The sequence below is a fragment of the Clinocottus analis genome, unplaced genomic scaffold (assembly GCF_023055335.1).
Source record: "Clinocottus analis isolate CAN_PGR_092001 unplaced genomic scaffold, fCliAna1.0.p SCAF_13, whole genome shotgun sequence".
In the NCBI taxonomy this organism is placed as follows: domain Eukaryota; kingdom Metazoa; phylum Chordata; class Actinopteri; order Perciformes; family Cottidae; genus Clinocottus; species Clinocottus analis.
Window position 1 is genome coordinate 1,627,595 of NW_027175854.1, and position 17,293 is coordinate 1,644,887.

The 17,293-nt window shown below is 41.7% G+C and overlaps 1 protein-coding gene across 1 annotated transcript in view; it reads left to right on the forward strand.

Moving 5' to 3' along the window:
- The first annotated feature begins 506 nt into the window (after nucleotides 1-506).
- The window catches only part of LOC137783442 (astrotactin-2-like), a 218,803-nt gene continuing 202,016 nt past the window's right edge, over nucleotides 507-17,293 (forward strand). The window contains exon 1 of the mRNA XM_068573373.1: nucleotides 507-1,099. Within this exon, the coding sequence (XP_068429474.1) occupies nucleotides 646-1,099 (454 nt within the window). The 5' untranslated portion in view covers nucleotides 507-645. The remainder of the gene's footprint in view (nucleotides 1,100-17,293) is intronic.

Sequence of the window (17,293 nt, forward strand, 5' to 3'; positions counted from 1 at the left end):
GCTTAATGGACTTTGAGTTCATATTGTCCAGTCAATGGCTGCGTCCAAGGTCAAGAATGTGTGTTGAAGGTCAAGAGATATGTTTGGAAAAATTGAAGCATACGTTAATAACGTTGCTACAGTAACCTCATAAACACACATGCTTATTTTATTTACCTAAAGTATGTTTTTATGACTATCCAAGTTCCTCCAGAATCGCTGATTTCACTCAAATGTGATTAAAGAAATCTGAAGTCTTCCTTTCATTTTTTTTTTAAAATAAACGTACTATTACAATATACTTTTGAGATCACGAGCATTTCTTTCTTTTACAAATAAATGAAGCCGCGCGAGCCCAGCTGCCTGCATACACAGCATGCACTTCCCAAAAAAAACAAAAAAAAAAAGGACACGTGCTTCTCCGCGTTTAATTGATTTGTTGTCCCGCGGTGTGTGTGAACACGAATGGATGCGTGCGCGCGAGGAGCCGAGAGTTGTCATTCTCACTCCACCTGTGCTGCCGCCTCCTGGACGGACGCGACTCCTTTTCGCAGCGACTGTAACTATAAGTGAACGGACAGCTTATGAGCCCCACTCAAAGCTGAGAGAGAACCACACACACTCTCTCTCACACACACACGCACACACGCACGCAGGGAAGCGGGGATGGCGAGGGTCGTACTGCCGCACCTCCGCCTCCTTCTCGCGGGGCTCTCCCTGCTGGCGTGGACCCTGACGGTCCGAGCCAACCGAGGGGCGACGGCGCCCGACGAGGACCGGGACAAAGCGAGCGCCGCGGAGGCGCCGTGTGAGGTGAAAGCCGTCACCGTCTCGACGCTGCCGGTGCTCCGGGAGAACGAGTTCAGCTTCACCGGCGCAGCCTCGGGGAACGTGGCCGGTGGAGGAGCTGCTGGAGCTGCTGGAGCTGCTGCTGGAGCTGCTGGAGCAGGTGCTGTTGGCGGAGGAGGAACTGGAGGAGGAACTGGTGGTGGTGGAGGAGGAGGAGGAGCAGCAGGAGGGGGGGAATCCCGACTCCTGTTATTCGTTAGAACAGATCTACCTGGGCGAATTTCCGTAATGGATGATCTTGACAACACAGCTCTCCCCTACTTCACTCTGGGTAAGAACTGCTGTGCTGCTGTGTCTCCCTCGATAACGGGTCCACCGAGCTGCACGCTTTGCACACTGGTGGCCTGTGTTCACCCTGAGCTCCATTCCCAAAAGCATGTACACACACACACACACACACACACACACACACACACACACACACACACACACACACACACACACACACACACACACCTGTCCTGTTTCCATTGCGTTGTTTGGTCTCAGTGGTAACTATATATTGATGTCTATAGGCGGCATGATGTGCAACCAATAATCCTGTTTGTTTTTTTTAAAAACATAAATGTATGGTCCCCTCTTTCCCCTGTTGTTGCCTAAACTACTAGTGTTTCTGAATGGGGATGCAAACTAAGTGCCGCTTGTGTTTAAAAGGCACTCTTTCTTTCCTTCCTCTGCCTCTCTTTCTCTTTGGCTTTCCTATTTTGCGGTCCAAACGTGATTATGACTTTGGATTTCACGCGTGCCCTAAGTGTGGTGCCCCAATCAAGGAATGCAATTTGGTGCTGCAAATATGCATGAAATTGGTATTTTATTCTCACTTGAGCACATCATTCTTAGAACACATGCATTGCTGGGCGGTGTTAACCAGAGTTTGCACCTCAGCCATGGGAGGTTTAAAGGGAACCTACACATCCCTGTTTTGTGCAGGGCTTATAGTCACGGAGAACTGACTGGATCGAAACAAAACCCTGGACTTTGCACAGGTCATCTGTGAGTTCTCTGTGAAAGCCTTTGACTTTAGAAATGGTCTTGGGAGCAGCGTCACTAATGTGATAATCATGGAGGACATAATAGAAAGTATTTCTGCCTTACGCAAACTAAAAAAGGAGCAGACTGTGCATGAAGGTACTTGCTTGCGTTGCTTTCTCCATATTTTTTTCTCACTTATGTCACGTGAGAAAGATGGATGTTCTCGTACGCACCACTCCATGTGTTGGTAGAAGTGCAGGAGTTTAAAGCACACTGTAATGTTTGTTAAGGGCAATAAGCCACACTGCGTGGTCCATGATTGCAAACGCCTCGATGTTTTCCAGTTCCCAATCAGTTCAGGGCAACTGTGTTCCCTCAGTATGATAGACAACCTGTTTTATGGCAAATCCAAAGATGCAAGACCTGGCGGAGGTCATTGGTGTGGGTGCTGAGAAAATCCATGTCTCATTACTGAGGTTTTTGGACTCTGGCTTGTTATCGTGTTGTTTTTTTTTCCCCCCTCCCTCTTTTCCTGGTCTCGGTTTCATTCTCTGTACGAGGAGTGCCGAGTAAACTGGCTGCGCGAAGCAAAGGCGAGTAGGAAGGCTGGCAGGCAGGCGGGCAGAGGGCTGGAGCATTAAGCTAGTAAATCACTTTCTATTCTCATTAAGGACAGCCGTTGACTGGTGAAAAAGGCCTCTCTGTCCTCCCAGTCAGCCAGCTAGCACATTTGCTGCTTCGCCCTTCCAGTGCATGACTGTATGCTGTGGAGCGAGGAGGAGGAGGAGATGGAGGAGGAAGTCAAGGGCTAATACGTTTAAGGCAAGCATGTTCACGTATGCCGTTGACCACATTGTAAAACTGCACAAGAGCTCTATTACACTCGTACGCTCAATGAATCCAGATGTTTTCATCATAAAACTAACATTCATGGCAGAAAAAAAGCAAAACCTTTAGGTTAGTAGCACACGGGTTTCTTTTAAAATACTTGATTTGATGAGTTGTCTATCAGGAAACCAAAAGACAGTTTTTTTTCTTTTTCATTGCAAGCTGTAAAACACCTGCTGAGTGATGCGAAACACCTTCATATTATTCTAATTGTGCTAAGATCCTGACACGGGAGTCCTGGGCAGAAGTTGACATTTTGGCGTCACCTGTGTTTTGCATGTGTTCAGTATTCAGCACCTGAAGGCGTCAGGTCGTCCTGACAGCTTTCCTCTTGATGGGGTGAATTAGCGGTTCTGCTCGTGAACTCTTGTGTCCCGACATCACGACAATACACCGTGTTGTTTATTCAGGAGCACAAAATGAGCGAATTTAAATACACAGAAAGTGCATTTTTATGATCGGAATTTCATTTGCTGCTTTGATATTCTTCCTTTTTATATTTCATCCTGTTAACACAGTAGGTTTTGGTGCTTCAGGGTGCTACAAAACATAAACCTCATCCAATACACAGGGAGACACATATGAATAGTATATGAGCGTAGGCATGGGCATTGTCATTTATCCCTTTTGTTCTTTTTATGTTGCACGTTATATAGTGCTGTACAGTGTGTAGACTGCATTGGATTGAGGCAACCACCCACCAACTCTATTCTGTTCCTCATGTCTGTTTTTCTGAAGCTTTCAGGAAGCTGTTAACATCAGTGCCTGTGGTTAAAAATAAATAAATAAATAACATCTCGAACAACAGAACAAAATGCTGCCTCCAATAATGGCAGACTTATTGAAACGAAGGTAAGCAAGTCAACGGTTCAACATTTTGAGCCTTGAGTTACTGAAAAATGTACATTTTCTCACTGAAAATGACAAATTAGTGTCTCACATAATGAACCTGCTGTGTAAAGGTGCAAACAAAGTGTTCCTTTGCATTACATTCAAAATTCACTTCTTATTTTCCGGTAATAACACCAGAGATATGTCAACATGCTGCGGCGTATACCCTGTGAATGCCAACCGAACCACAACCAGCACAGCCTCGGCTCCGTTTCTTCGATTCTGTCAGATGTGCGATTGTTTTTTGCAGAAAGGACCGTCGGAGGTTCAGGAAGGTGGGAAAAGGACAGCCAGTCCCCTTCCCGCTGTGGCCCGCCGCCTGCTCGGCTTTGATTTATTACCTCACGTGTCATGAAGAATGGATGAAGAGAAAGGGCACCGAAGAGGAAACGTACAGGGGCCCCTCCCCCGTTTCTGGTTTACTTTTATATGTCTTTTTATGTGAAGAAAACAACAAAAGCGATGAATTAATGCATTCAATAACCACCCACATCCATACCGATCCTTACTTTGAATGAAACAAAATTATATTGGATTTGCTGATATTAGATATTTTTTGCGTGTGTGTGTATTTTAATGTTGATTTCAAACCTCATCTGAGGGTTTTTTCGGCATCGGAGCTTTCCTCCCAGTGTCGTCATACGCTACCTTTCCACCAACATTTTACTTTGAATAATACATGTTTGTGTTGCAGTTGTTTGACTTCGTAGCACCAAACGTAGGCATTGTAGGGGAGGGACGCTTCTACACTTTGTCACACCAGATCCTTCTCTCTGCTCATCTGAAGTGATGTGGGACTGGGTGGAGATCAATATGTTTAGCAACATGGCTGACTTGGTAAACACCTCATTAGGAGTTCACCTTTTTGAAAAACCTTCAGGCACTTAACTCAGGAGCAAACGAGCAAAGCCCTTTATCATCTCCATCCATCGAATTGGACGAAATCTTTACACCTTTTAATTTTCCACCACATCTTCGTCTTCCCCCCCGCGCATCTTATTGAGCGCTGGCTTTTCAATCAGCCTTTTTCCCTACTCCCTTCATCTCCTCGCCGTACCTCTCTAAGCAGGAGTTACAGCTCTGGGAGGGGAGATTGAAAGCAACAGTGAAGAAAAAGAAGTAAAAGAAAGAGTGCTTTTACTGGACCACTCTGCTTCCTGTGGCACAGAACATGTACACACACGGCACACGTCTCAAATCCGGTGTCAGGGGTGGAGCTCAGCAGTGCAGGACGAGCACTGAAGAGGGTGGTAAAGGTCAACAAGCGAGATGGGAGTTATTACGCAGTGTGGAGCTGACATGGAGGGGAGTTTTTGGAGAAGACTTGAACATTTTGAGCGTGGCACTTAATTTTTTCCGCTGTTTTGAATGGAAACCTCGTTGGGAATACTACAAACAAAGCGCATCCGACTGATATACAGAGGGTGTAAAGAGACAAGAGAGAATGGGATCCATGGCGGAGCGCGGAGGGCCATCAAATGGTCCATTTGTCATCATTTGACCTGCTGTAATAAACCTATAGGAGGCTGTCTTTTTTAAGATGAATGCTCTACTACGGTCTCATTTGTAGTGGGAATTCTGTTGCTAACCACACTCTGTACTTGTAATGCCCTACCCCGGTGTTTTCAGTCTCGCGTCGCTTGGTTTTGGCTTATACAGCAAAATGGCAGGTTTCTTCGACAGAAAGGAAGCTGTGCATTTATCTTTGATCATTGCACAGTGTGCCGGCTCGTCCGCTCGCACCGGCTGCGATTCAGAATTGTCATACGTGAGCTCGTCTGCATGCAGCGCGTGATTTCCAGATATGTTATTTCTTATGACATTTTTTTTTTTTGTAAAGTTCCTCTACTGTAGATATTCAGCCAGGGTCTATTTGTATTTTATTGTAAAAATGTGCATTGACAATCTATCTTTGTATACCTTTAAACCATGAGTACACATGGGAGATGTGGAAATAAAAAAAGCCTATTTGGTCATTTTACAGTACATGCAGCTGCTGCCAATAATTTATTGGCACACACACACACACACACACACACACAAAATGATGAGATGCTTTTTTAGGACTGAAGGTGATGGAGATACCACTGCTAACCACTTGCATGTGTGAAGGATTGATGAGTCTGGGTGTGAAACAAAGTAACAGTGTTGTGTTGGAGTTGTGCATACAAGAGACAGCTGCAACATTGTTTGACAGCGTTGGCCAAGGAGACAGAGGATGTGTGAGGAAGGAAAGGGAACAAGTGTCTCAGCAAGGTGTTGGGCCATAATGAGCCACCAGAACATCCTCAGGCTATGAAACTAGAGCAATAAACACCATGCTCCCAGAAGATATCACCTTTTTTTTTAGTGTGTTGACGATGATGGCGGTGGAGAGTGCTGTTGAACACATTGGTCCAAAAAAAAATCCAATAGGTAGTAAATTGGGTTGAGATCTGGTGACGGGTGCAGGCAATAACGTTAGCATTTTCATACTCGTTGTTGGCCTCTATATGGAAGCATTCATCGTGTTTTTACATTCATTTGATTCAGGTTTTCCTTTTTATTTGTTGACTTGCAGTGTTTTTTCTTTATTCTCATTCGTGGAATTAAAGACAGGAGACAAGTATTCATATCCGAACAGTTGACAGCAATTTATTATTATTATTAACTCTGGATATGTAAATCAGGCTTGCACACAGTTCTATAAGATTCATAAAGACTGATCCACACGCCTTAAAAGTCTGATGGAAGGCGTGCATAAATACTTTGTATTAATACAGATTTTGGACTTTGTGCATCTACAGTTTTGGTCCGGCCCCTGCAGGCACGGAACATTATGACAGTTTCAATCACTTAAACTTCTTTTTAGTGGAAAAAACAACAACAATCAAACAATGATGAATAAATTGATCATAAACCACAAGATCCCAGCCTTTTGTTGTGCGATTGTGTCTGTCTGCATGATAATTCCTGTATTTTTCACTTCTCTGCCATGACAGCGAGCTACACAGCCTCCCCAAGTCACTCACCACGATATTTACAATTATTAACATAATGGACATTTTCCACGATCAACTTAGCGTGGAGTTTTTTTTAAATCACGATCCACGATAAAGTCTGATATCGTATCAGTCCCTTTCATTTTTTTATTCTATTTTTTATTTAACCTTTATTTAACCAGGTCGGTCCCGTTGAGATACAATGAGCTCTTTTCCAAGGGGAGCCTGGCCGAGACAGCAGCATAGAAACGTTTCAACAGTCACAAGACACACAGACGTCACATAACAGGTAAAATACATTCAAAGATAAGGCAACAGGACTAAAGCGATTCACAACAAAACAAGAACACATGTGGTATGAAGCCGCTCCAATTTCTCTCTCACGAGTCTTCAAAGTTTCAACGTTGATGAGCTCCTTAAACTTTACAGTTTTTTGCAGTGCATTGTAAGCAGCAGGTGCAGCGAACTTAAAATAGTGCTTACCGAATTCAGTGTGAACTTTGGGCATATGTAATAAATAAAACTCATTGGAACATAAGCAGTAATTGCTCTGGGATTTAAAGATGTAGTTACATAAATAGGAGGGGGGGGGGGGGGCAGACCCAAGATAGCTTTATAAATATAAATATGTCAATGTATAAGGCGGCGTGCTGCCAGAGATGGCCACGCAACTCATACAGTAGAGATACATATATGCATCTCTTTTTCAAGTAGTTTTTTTTTCCAAAAACAAACAAACAGATAATGAGGTCGTATTATCTCACACAATGATAAACTCACTTGACTGGCAGAGTGATGAATCAAGCTCATTTGGCTCACACTTGGCGACAGGGCGAAGTGATGGGGAGGATGGATGCATACGGTTGCTGCCTCTGCATTTCATCATGCTTTTGTCTTGCCTCGTGATGGAATTGGACAGCTTTGATGGCAAGATAACATTTGATCATTAACGATGCTGAGAGGGCATGTCTTTTTGTTTATTTGACAGAATTAATACAGAAGTTTATGTAAATATCCCTAATGAATGCACAAGATTTCCCCCCTGATTTATGCAAAGCTACAACATGCACAATTGTGAATGCATTTTCCCCCATATTTAATAATTGAAAAAAAGATCAAAGATAATGTTTTGGCAAATGAGGGGATGGCAGAATTCAATAATTGTCGTTTTATTTATCACACATTGTCTGTTTAGAATGAATCCTCTAAGATTTAGTCTTTTAGGGTGGTTCATCTTAGCAGGATACGTAAAGAAATGAGTAGATCCTGTGTTTACGCGTTCTCGTACATGCAGTAAACATGCGGTGTGGGTTTTGTTTTACTTATGTATCAAACAAATATTGCCTGCGTATCTGTTTTTTTGTCGAAGTGCCGTGAAATGTTATGGGTGGATTTGATATTAATAAATTGAACCTGAGCATACTGGTTGTTAGGGATGGGGGAAAACATCGATACAGCATAGTATCGCGATATTTTGCGTGGCGATATTGTATCGATACACGGAAGCCGAGTATCGACCTTTCATTTAATCAATTCTAAATGTTTTGGTGACAATTTTGTTGACAAAGTTTTCCTTTGGGGGCAATTTGCGGTTGAACAAAATTTAATATATTGCAATACTCAATTTATCGTGATATTGTACCGTGGGACCTCTGGTGATTCCCACCCCTACTAGTTGTACAACACATGTGCAGAAAACCATGCGTAGTGACTCCAGCTCCTTTTACCAGCATTTTCAGCTTGATCGTGACCCTTTGTCTTTTGCAATGTCTCCTGCATTGTTTTATGGCGGTGTACCCCTATACGGCCAAACCAACTTATCTTTATGTGTAAAGCTGGACTAGGAACAGCCCGGATTTGTGTATCCAACAAAAGAGCATGTTGCAAACGGATACCCAAAAGATTCATAAACTTTGTGCTTGTGTACTGTAAAGGGCCTTCCTCCTCTGTGCACCGAATGCATAATGTGACACTGATTTATAAAAGCAATTCCATTTAGTTGCTCCTTTGGCTCCTCACTTGTGTCCCCCGCCACATAATGGAATGCCCCATGTGACAAAGGCTATGTAATGTATTTGCTCTCAGAGGAAAATAAGTTTTACAATGCGAGCCAGACATCTGCAGCTCTGGAAAAATCCATCAACTTTCCCAGAATATCTTTAATACCAAGTCGTAGAAGCAGTTCATGAAGTTCAATCACACTTTGCAGATCATCATCTTTGGGCAATACAGCAATTGCATCAAACGACGTAAGTATATTACAAGAGAAGCATGCGTAACCTTTCAAACTAAGTTTTGATTTGATCACAATGCCAACATAGGCCAGTCCACTTCCTGTCGCGCAATTTCTTGCACCACATCCCGACCTTTGAACTCAACCTACATTCTGATCTCAACTACGCACCTTTTATGTTTCTAGTCTACATCTTGCACGTTATCACGCCGGCAAAGTTTGTCACAGACAGACAGAGAGACAAACAGACAGACACACAAACAGACAGACAGACACACAAACACACAGACAGACAGACAGACCGAGAGACACACACAGACATAAAAGCACCGGGCAAAGTCCTCCAAACTGCCTCTGTGGTAGTTCCCGTTACCGGAGGTGTCTCCAGGGAAACATCCTGCCATGATGTCAATACCTGCCACACGCTGTCGCAGCTTGTAAAAATTGGAAACAGAAGGTCAGGTTTCCTTGAAAGGTTGACTGGGTAACGGCACGGCACTGAATCCAACAAAGATGAAACCAAGGTTTTCTTCAAAGTTCTAAATCCATTAACAAATGGATTCTAACAGTATTTGAATTAACATGAACCGGCGCGAAATGGGAGCAGTGCTTCAAACGGATGAATAAACTCCATTTCTATCATTCTGCTCTGTGATTTGATTGGATTGTTCCATTCTTGAGTCTAGCGATCTGAAAACTTTTATTTCTCCACTGTTTCTCTTCCGACTCTGATGAGTTATTTCTCCTGACATTTCACTATTAAACTCGGCCACATCGACATTGATGTTATATATATATATATATATATATATATATATATTGTTGAAGCGTTTCATGGTATGATTTAATTCACTTGATTCGTATTTGATTGACTCAAATTGTCAGCTGGTGATGTTGGAAAAACAAATAAAAAATTGAAAGTTTATTGAATATTATGAGCAAATTAATATAGATTTTATCATTCAAGTTGATGAGCAAAACTTTGCTATTGATCATAATGGATGCTGAAACGTTAAAGTGGTTTAATTCCTTTTGTGTGTGTGCATAGAAAGTTCACACAGCATGTACACAGTTATAAGAGGAAGCCCCCTCAAAGCGCTCTGCTGAGTAGGTTTTGAACCAGTGTGAGGACGTTGACACACACGATGACGTGAATGAACACAATGGAGCCCCGCCCCCCTCGCTGTCTAAAACCAATAAAACACGAGCCGAGAGCAGACGGAGTAATTGCGTGAATGAACGTTGTTTGCTTCTCGAGGCGCTACGTGCTCACATTTCAGATTCCTATTTGGAAGCTTCAGTGTTGCTTCATCCTCATGCGAGAGTTATCGGGATGCTTAAGTGCAGCTGGAATTCCCTTTGCACTGCGAGCGTGTTCTGACTTATCTTGTGAGAGTTGTAATGGGAATGCTGCATATACCTGCTGATACTCAGCCAGTCGGTGGCAGATTGCTGCGCGCCGGCTCTGTCTGACACACAAGGAAATCAGCTTTTGACGTATGGAGGTGCTGCTTACACCACAGAGTCCCAAATAAAGCTGCTAAGTCATTTTCTGTTGGACGTTTATGTATACTGCTCCCTTTTTATGCTATTTGTGCCATTACATATATAATTACTTCAAATCAAAGGTTTAGTCAGTCTCAGTGCAATACATTTCTTTTCAAAAGTCCCTTTTCCTTTTCCCTTTGGCATCCACTTCTTACCAATAACAAACATGGCAACAAAGATCAATTAAATCCTTAAAAGGATTAAAAGGAATAATGTGCAATAGAAAACAGTGCATTGCCAAAAATAGCTAAGTGTTTTACTCCATTCTCGTAGCATCATTTGTCGACACTCTCCCCCCTTTTTAAGCAGTGTTTTATGTTTTCCACTTACAAATGATTCTTTTGGTGATTTTAATGGAACAAAGTGTCCTTTTTCGCTAAAGGGAATTGTATTCTTTCAAATTATATTTATTCATTGAGACAGTCCATTCGTTGGCAATCTATAAAAAAAAACACAACCACACCCCTCTGCCATAATGAGACCAGTGAGGAGAAGGATGGAAGTGAGACTCGACATCAAACTGCCAGTAAAATGTATGTTTCACCCAGAACCTCTCTAGAATTCACTTGCAGCCTCTTTCTGGCTTCAAACAGACCAGGCGGCTTGTAAACGTCCTCCAACTGGTTGACAGGTTAGATTTCCAGATCACAGGCAGGATGAAAGCCCAGTTTCACTCTCGTTGGGCTCCAGTTGCGCTCTCTCTCTCTCTCTCTCTCTCTCTCTCTCTCTCTCTCTCTCTCTCTCTCTCTCTCTCTCTCTCTCTCTCTCTCTCTCTCTCTCTCTCTCCTCTCAACAATATATGTTATTATACATTTTTTTGGCAAGATATACTTGTCACTGTGAAAAACGCCTGTGAAATGTACTGTTTCTGAGCAGTAACCTACTGTGAACTATTTCCCAGTAAAATACTTTGTATTCATTCAAATATTACAGTAGTCAAAGTAAAACAAAAAAATAAAAACACAGTATTGCTGTGGGAAAATCACAGTAACTAACAATCTAATGTAAAAACAGATCATTGCACCCAAAAAAGTACTGTAGAAATCAACAGTAACTAATATTATACTGTTATATACTGTGTTTTTTGTTTTGTTTTTTACAGTAAGTTACTTGTCAATGGCTGCCAGTTAATAATTGTCAATTTCACAGTGGGTTTTTACAGTGTGGTGACTGCTACTACTATGACTACTGTTTTTTGTATTTTGGGTTATTTTGGGAAATAAAAGATAATAAAAACACTTAGATTTTTGCTGTAGTTAGATAATAATTAATCAATAATAATCTGTCTCTGTGTCTCTCTCCTCTCAACAAAACATATCTTCTACTTATGTTCATCAGAAGATGCAGGAGTGTGGCTCGTGTTTTACAGTACCATTATCACATGTCTATTAGTTCATCATTACCGTGTGGATGTAGTTAAATAGTCTCCAATAACCTAGTTAATGGAATTATTGAAATCACATAAGGGTCTTATTTTGCCAACATGACAAGCAGTGTGTGTGTTTCAAAGAGGAAGAGGAGAGGCATTGTTCATTGTAAGCTGGTCACAATGATGTTTAAGACCCATAAAATTTGATTCCCAGCAGAATATGCTCTGCACCTTGGAAACGTGCCAGCTCTGCACAGCTCACTATCATCATACCCCGTGGTTCCTACAAAAGATTTTAAACCTTTTATCTATGCTGGTTTGTTTGTACCTATTTGCATTCCCTCCAAGCTGTACAATCTGAGATTTCCTTGCAGATAAAGCATGTGCACCATTAATCTCCCCTCGACTGATGGGTTTCCTCCCACAATTTCTCTTTTTTTTTTCCCGCTCCACCGTGCACATCTGTCCAAGTTCCTGCTGGAGTTAGCTTTATCTGCACAGGGACACATGTTCTAACGCTTCGCTTTTCCAGTTGTCGGTCTTGATAACATGGGTTGGTTCATTTCAGACAAAACAAAGGGGAATGCCGCATTTCTGATTCACATCACCTCGGGAAGAGTAGATTAAGTTGCGATGAGCCATTGGTGGTGTGTTAGATAATGGCTGTATTGTACAGGATTTACAAAGGAACTTATTCTTTGAGAGCCATGAGATGTATATAATCTTGCCAGCGTGTCCTGGCTCTACCCGAGGGCCTCTTACCACCAGAGCGGTGTGCTCAGAAAAAGAGGAGCACCCGGGAGGTCTCCTGATCAGATGCCCAAACCACCTCAACTGCCCCCTTTTGAAGGAGAAGAGCTTTACTCTGAGCTCCCCTTCAGATATCTGAGCTCTTCACCCAATCGCTAAGCCCAGCTACCATAAGAAGGGAACTCATTTTACCCTCACTTATGAACCAGACACCTTCTAACCCAGAGGGAGCAAGCCACCATTTTAGGGTATATAACCATAGCCTATAGCCATAGTACGCACAATGAATAATAATCGGATGTATTATACAATGCCAATAATAACGTCTCCTTGAAATGTACTTTCAATTGTAAATGTCTCAGTATTAGAAATGACGGTTTAGCACGGCTTCATAACAGAGTTACATCCTACATTAGGATACATTCAAACTCTATGTCGTAAACATTTATGTTGGGAACATGATACAAATGTAAACTTGTCTAAAAACATGAGGCGGCACATCAGAGATTAGCAATAATGTCGCAGAAAAACTGTACGCAAATTGTAATAAATGAGAGTGTGTAAACTCTCAGACCACTAAGGTCATTTTTAGTTTATTTTTCTCGATTTGACATCATTTCTTAAATTCACCTTTTAAGGCACTTTCATATCAGACACATACCCATGTTTTATATCATACACTGCAGAACAATCTCAGCTATCTATGTATCGGGACAGCAATTATTTTACATAGTAAGGGATTGGTGCTGTTTTTTTAATTGAAGTTCAGTATGTTTTATTAATTAATTTATCCCATTAGAATACACCCTCCCCGTCGTTTCTTTCATACAGCATCGTTGCAACTGAATAGTGGCGTCTTCAGCACCTGTGCACTTAAGCTAAGCCCGAGGGGAAATCGGCACTTGGCCTCACATATTGTATGCTCATCCACAAGAAGCTCATTGGTATGTCATGGTTGTATCCTCCTCCTCTCTTTTTCAGAGGCACAGCACACAGCATTTTTTTCAGGTATTTTGTCTGGCTCTGGATTAGCTCTGATCTAACAGCAATTACCCTTGGAAGTCTAACACGGCATAGCATGCTCTCCTGAGGTCACTGACGGGTGATGTGTCTTCAGACTGGTTAAAGGGATAGTTTGGATGTTTTGAAGTGGGGTTGTGCCAGGTACTTATCCGTAATCAGTGTATAACCTATAGTATGTGATGGGTAAGCACGTCCCCAGTTTGGAGAGTCAGATGGGAGTTACCACACGGTTCAAAGCAATACACAGCTGTGGATGGGGGGTAGCATAACAGAAAGATCCACCTAACCTAACTGCATTGTTATTAGACAGTGTTATGTTGTGACGTGGCTGAATGTGAACTCCTGTGTTTTTTTCACTAAGGTCAGGTGGCTTTTGCACAATCACAGATAATGGCTTCAGTTTCCCAAACCCCGACCTGTACAGCTCTTTCACGGCAAGTTAGACCAGCAAATACTTTCTACAGGGCGGGCACGTCAACTAAAATTGATGTGTCCAGATGGGCCTTTCTTTAAGGTGGCAAACACACCGTTGCTGCTTCCCCCTTTTCCACCGCTGTGCATCTAAACCAGGAACATCATGTACTCTGCACTCTACACCTACTATGGATAAGAATCTTATAAAACCCCACTTATATGTGTGTGTGTGTGTATATATATATATATATATATATATATATATATATATATATATATTAAAATACTGTACTCAAACTTAAAACTTTGTTGTACTCTTGATCATCATTAGTTATAATGTGCATAGGACATTTTGGAAGAAGGAAACCAGACGGATGATCATATTTTGCTGTGTGTGCGGTGTGCCTTCCACCCATTAGCCCAACAGGGTGATCACTGTTCCGTAACATGACCGCAATCAGGACAAATGCACTATTAACTCTGTAATGAGACAGCTCAACAAACAGAATTAATGGGTCCATTCAAAATGGCACTCTCCAGCAATCAGCACTTAGTTAGGCTTGTTACTATGGCTGTCAGAATCAGAGCGAATACTCTGCATTATCCATGTGAAGTGAAGACACAATTATGACGGTCAACTTTGTGATACACATTGTAGAACTACACGTCTCAAATCTATCCAACATTTGGAAATCAGTGGTACAATGGTGCTTATTTTAGTGAATATGCAACCTTATCAACCTTATCAGGGATGTTAATTATTACAGAGACTCTTTGCTGATCCTCAATTTGAACCCTATTGCTCTAATGTTAAATAAAGCACATGAATAAACTGACAATAGACCCACTACATTCAGCGTATCAAGCGCTCGACACCACCGCCTACCTCTGTGCACAATGTGTGATTACACGCTTTAGTTTTCTACTGTCGGGGTTGTGACTTCTTTTTTTTCTTCGATGAAAGATAAATGTAGAAGTTGGAGAGGGCAGGTGTCTTTGCTGTTGGGACAGTGAAGAATATGAGCCTTGACATAATGCAGACCCATGTGGGTAGTGTGCCTGTCCACCCGGAGCACATCTCCGTACTGCTGATGAGTCACTGTCACCGGCTCCATCCACTTCTTCTGACAACGATTGATGAATAAAACAAGGCTATTTAAAAAAGGAATACAAACAAACCTATTGTATATATCTACAAAATGCAATCCTTTAAAGTTGGAATGTAAGTTAAACACCGAATAATGGAATTTAGACTCGTAACATGAGGTATTGGAAGAATTACAGCTCATGTAAAGTCGATTTACAGGCCAAGCTAGAAATCAGTAATAAGATCCATACTGAACATCTGTCAGCCAGCATCTCTGTTGTGATTCATATATATTGAATGTCAAAGACCAACAATTGTGCCCAAAACTTGATGGATATACATGATGAATGTGAGATAAAAGTCATAGTTTGATTTAGTATTACGCTCCATTTTAAATAGAAACATTAGGTCACTGGCATGACGAAGTTCGATCAATCTGACGTTAAGGTGACAGGAATTGGTACTAAAACATTTGCAGTATTTTTCCCACTAAATAATAAAAACTTGATGTTATTTATGCTACATGTTATGTTCTCATTATTTGGGTATTTGTATCTCCATGTTTGCCTTGTTGGATCCTGTTAAAGCAGATGATTCAACATTAACACACACCCCGACAACCCAATGATGGATTAGTTCCTGAGCACTTTCACTATTACATCCTCTGATCTAATGGGATTTTCCAGACTGACTATTATGATGAAGTAGGCAAATGATTGTCAGGATGTTGCCACTCATCAGTCATATTAATTGCATTTATGTGTCATTATTACAGTCTCCTAATGGACGCTAGCTTCTTGCAGGCTGGCTATCTTCTCCTTAACCTAATTGAGTTTCAGCCAATGTTTTTCTCTCCCAATGGAAACTGCAACTTGAGTGCTGTCTTGTGTGGCGTCTCCATGAACAAAAAGGCCCTTCCTTTTGACTAGTTAATGCTTTCTGTCAATAGGTTTGCACAGCGAGCTTAGTTTACAACCTGTTGATTCAGCCTGTTAAAGGTTACGTGGCTCAAGACAGTCAACGTCTCATATACACAGATCAAAACACATTTTACTGTATTGATTCATCATTTTGGATCCACTGCTAAACAGGGAAGCGGGGAGTTTGCATTTCACTCATTTTCGGTTTCACTGAGCCCATAATGAGACTCACACACATTCACATTAATGGTGAATTGATATGAAAGCCAGACAGTCTGAGAGACAATATGGATGTGGAATTAATCTTCTCCTCAAATCTTTGCAGTAAATTCAGTTACCTGAATCTTGAACCATATTTCAAGGTATTTAATCTTCATACAGTGTGCACCTAGGCACTCACAGATAACTAATTTTAATTACAGAGTATGCCATTGCAGCATCCAAATTGGCTGCTTCATGGTGATGTTGCACATATGGCACTGACTGGCAGAAGCCATTCGATTAGTCTCGAGGCCGTATCCTTGCTAAGGTCAGACAGATTCCTAATGATGTGTTGTGTGTTTTTATGGACTCTTCCCATGAGTATTGGATGGGCTGTAATAAGCTGTCACTGTGGGAGAGTCGCCCATTAGAAACCGCCGGTAAATGTCCACATATTACCCAGTTGTAGAGGCAAAGGTGCCTCAGCACGTCACAATCCTGACATTTCTTGGCACGTAGTTTGGCTTGCAAACAGTTAACCCCTTTAGGTCAAACAGGCATGTGAACATGATCATATCATAGATGCGTGGTCAATAGAACTGTATCAATTGGGAAATTCTACATTTGCTGATTTCGCAAAAGATTTTCCGTCATAAGACGATTACGGAAATAAAACTCGTCCACGATGTGGCAGGACTGAACATGCCACAGAGGCTTTCATTCATTTTCTTTGGACTTTTTCAGGGTTGACAGGTTGATACATAAAGCATTGCCATTCTCTTATTTAAATCACTTTTGTTTATGTCCACGTCTTTGATTTGTTTACTTTGGCTGTCATTTAAAAACGAACGATCACTTTAGCTGGCAGGCCATGTGTTGCTGTCCGCTTAATGATTTAGACCCCCCGGAGAACCCACTTCCTGTTTTATTTAAGTAGGCAAATGGCAATTTCAATTTGCAAGACTGTGCCTGGATATTGAATATACTTCCTCCGTTATGATCGCAAATCAAATTTAACGTTTGTGTAATTCACAATAAAATCCACAAAAAAATAAAGAAACATTTGTAGGCGGCTGCAATGAAGGATGAAGCTCTGCTGGCGTGTAACAGGTTAGCAAGGCATTGATTGCGATTCAACTTACAGTAGATTACAATCTGCATCATATACTGAAATTGACATAAAATAAA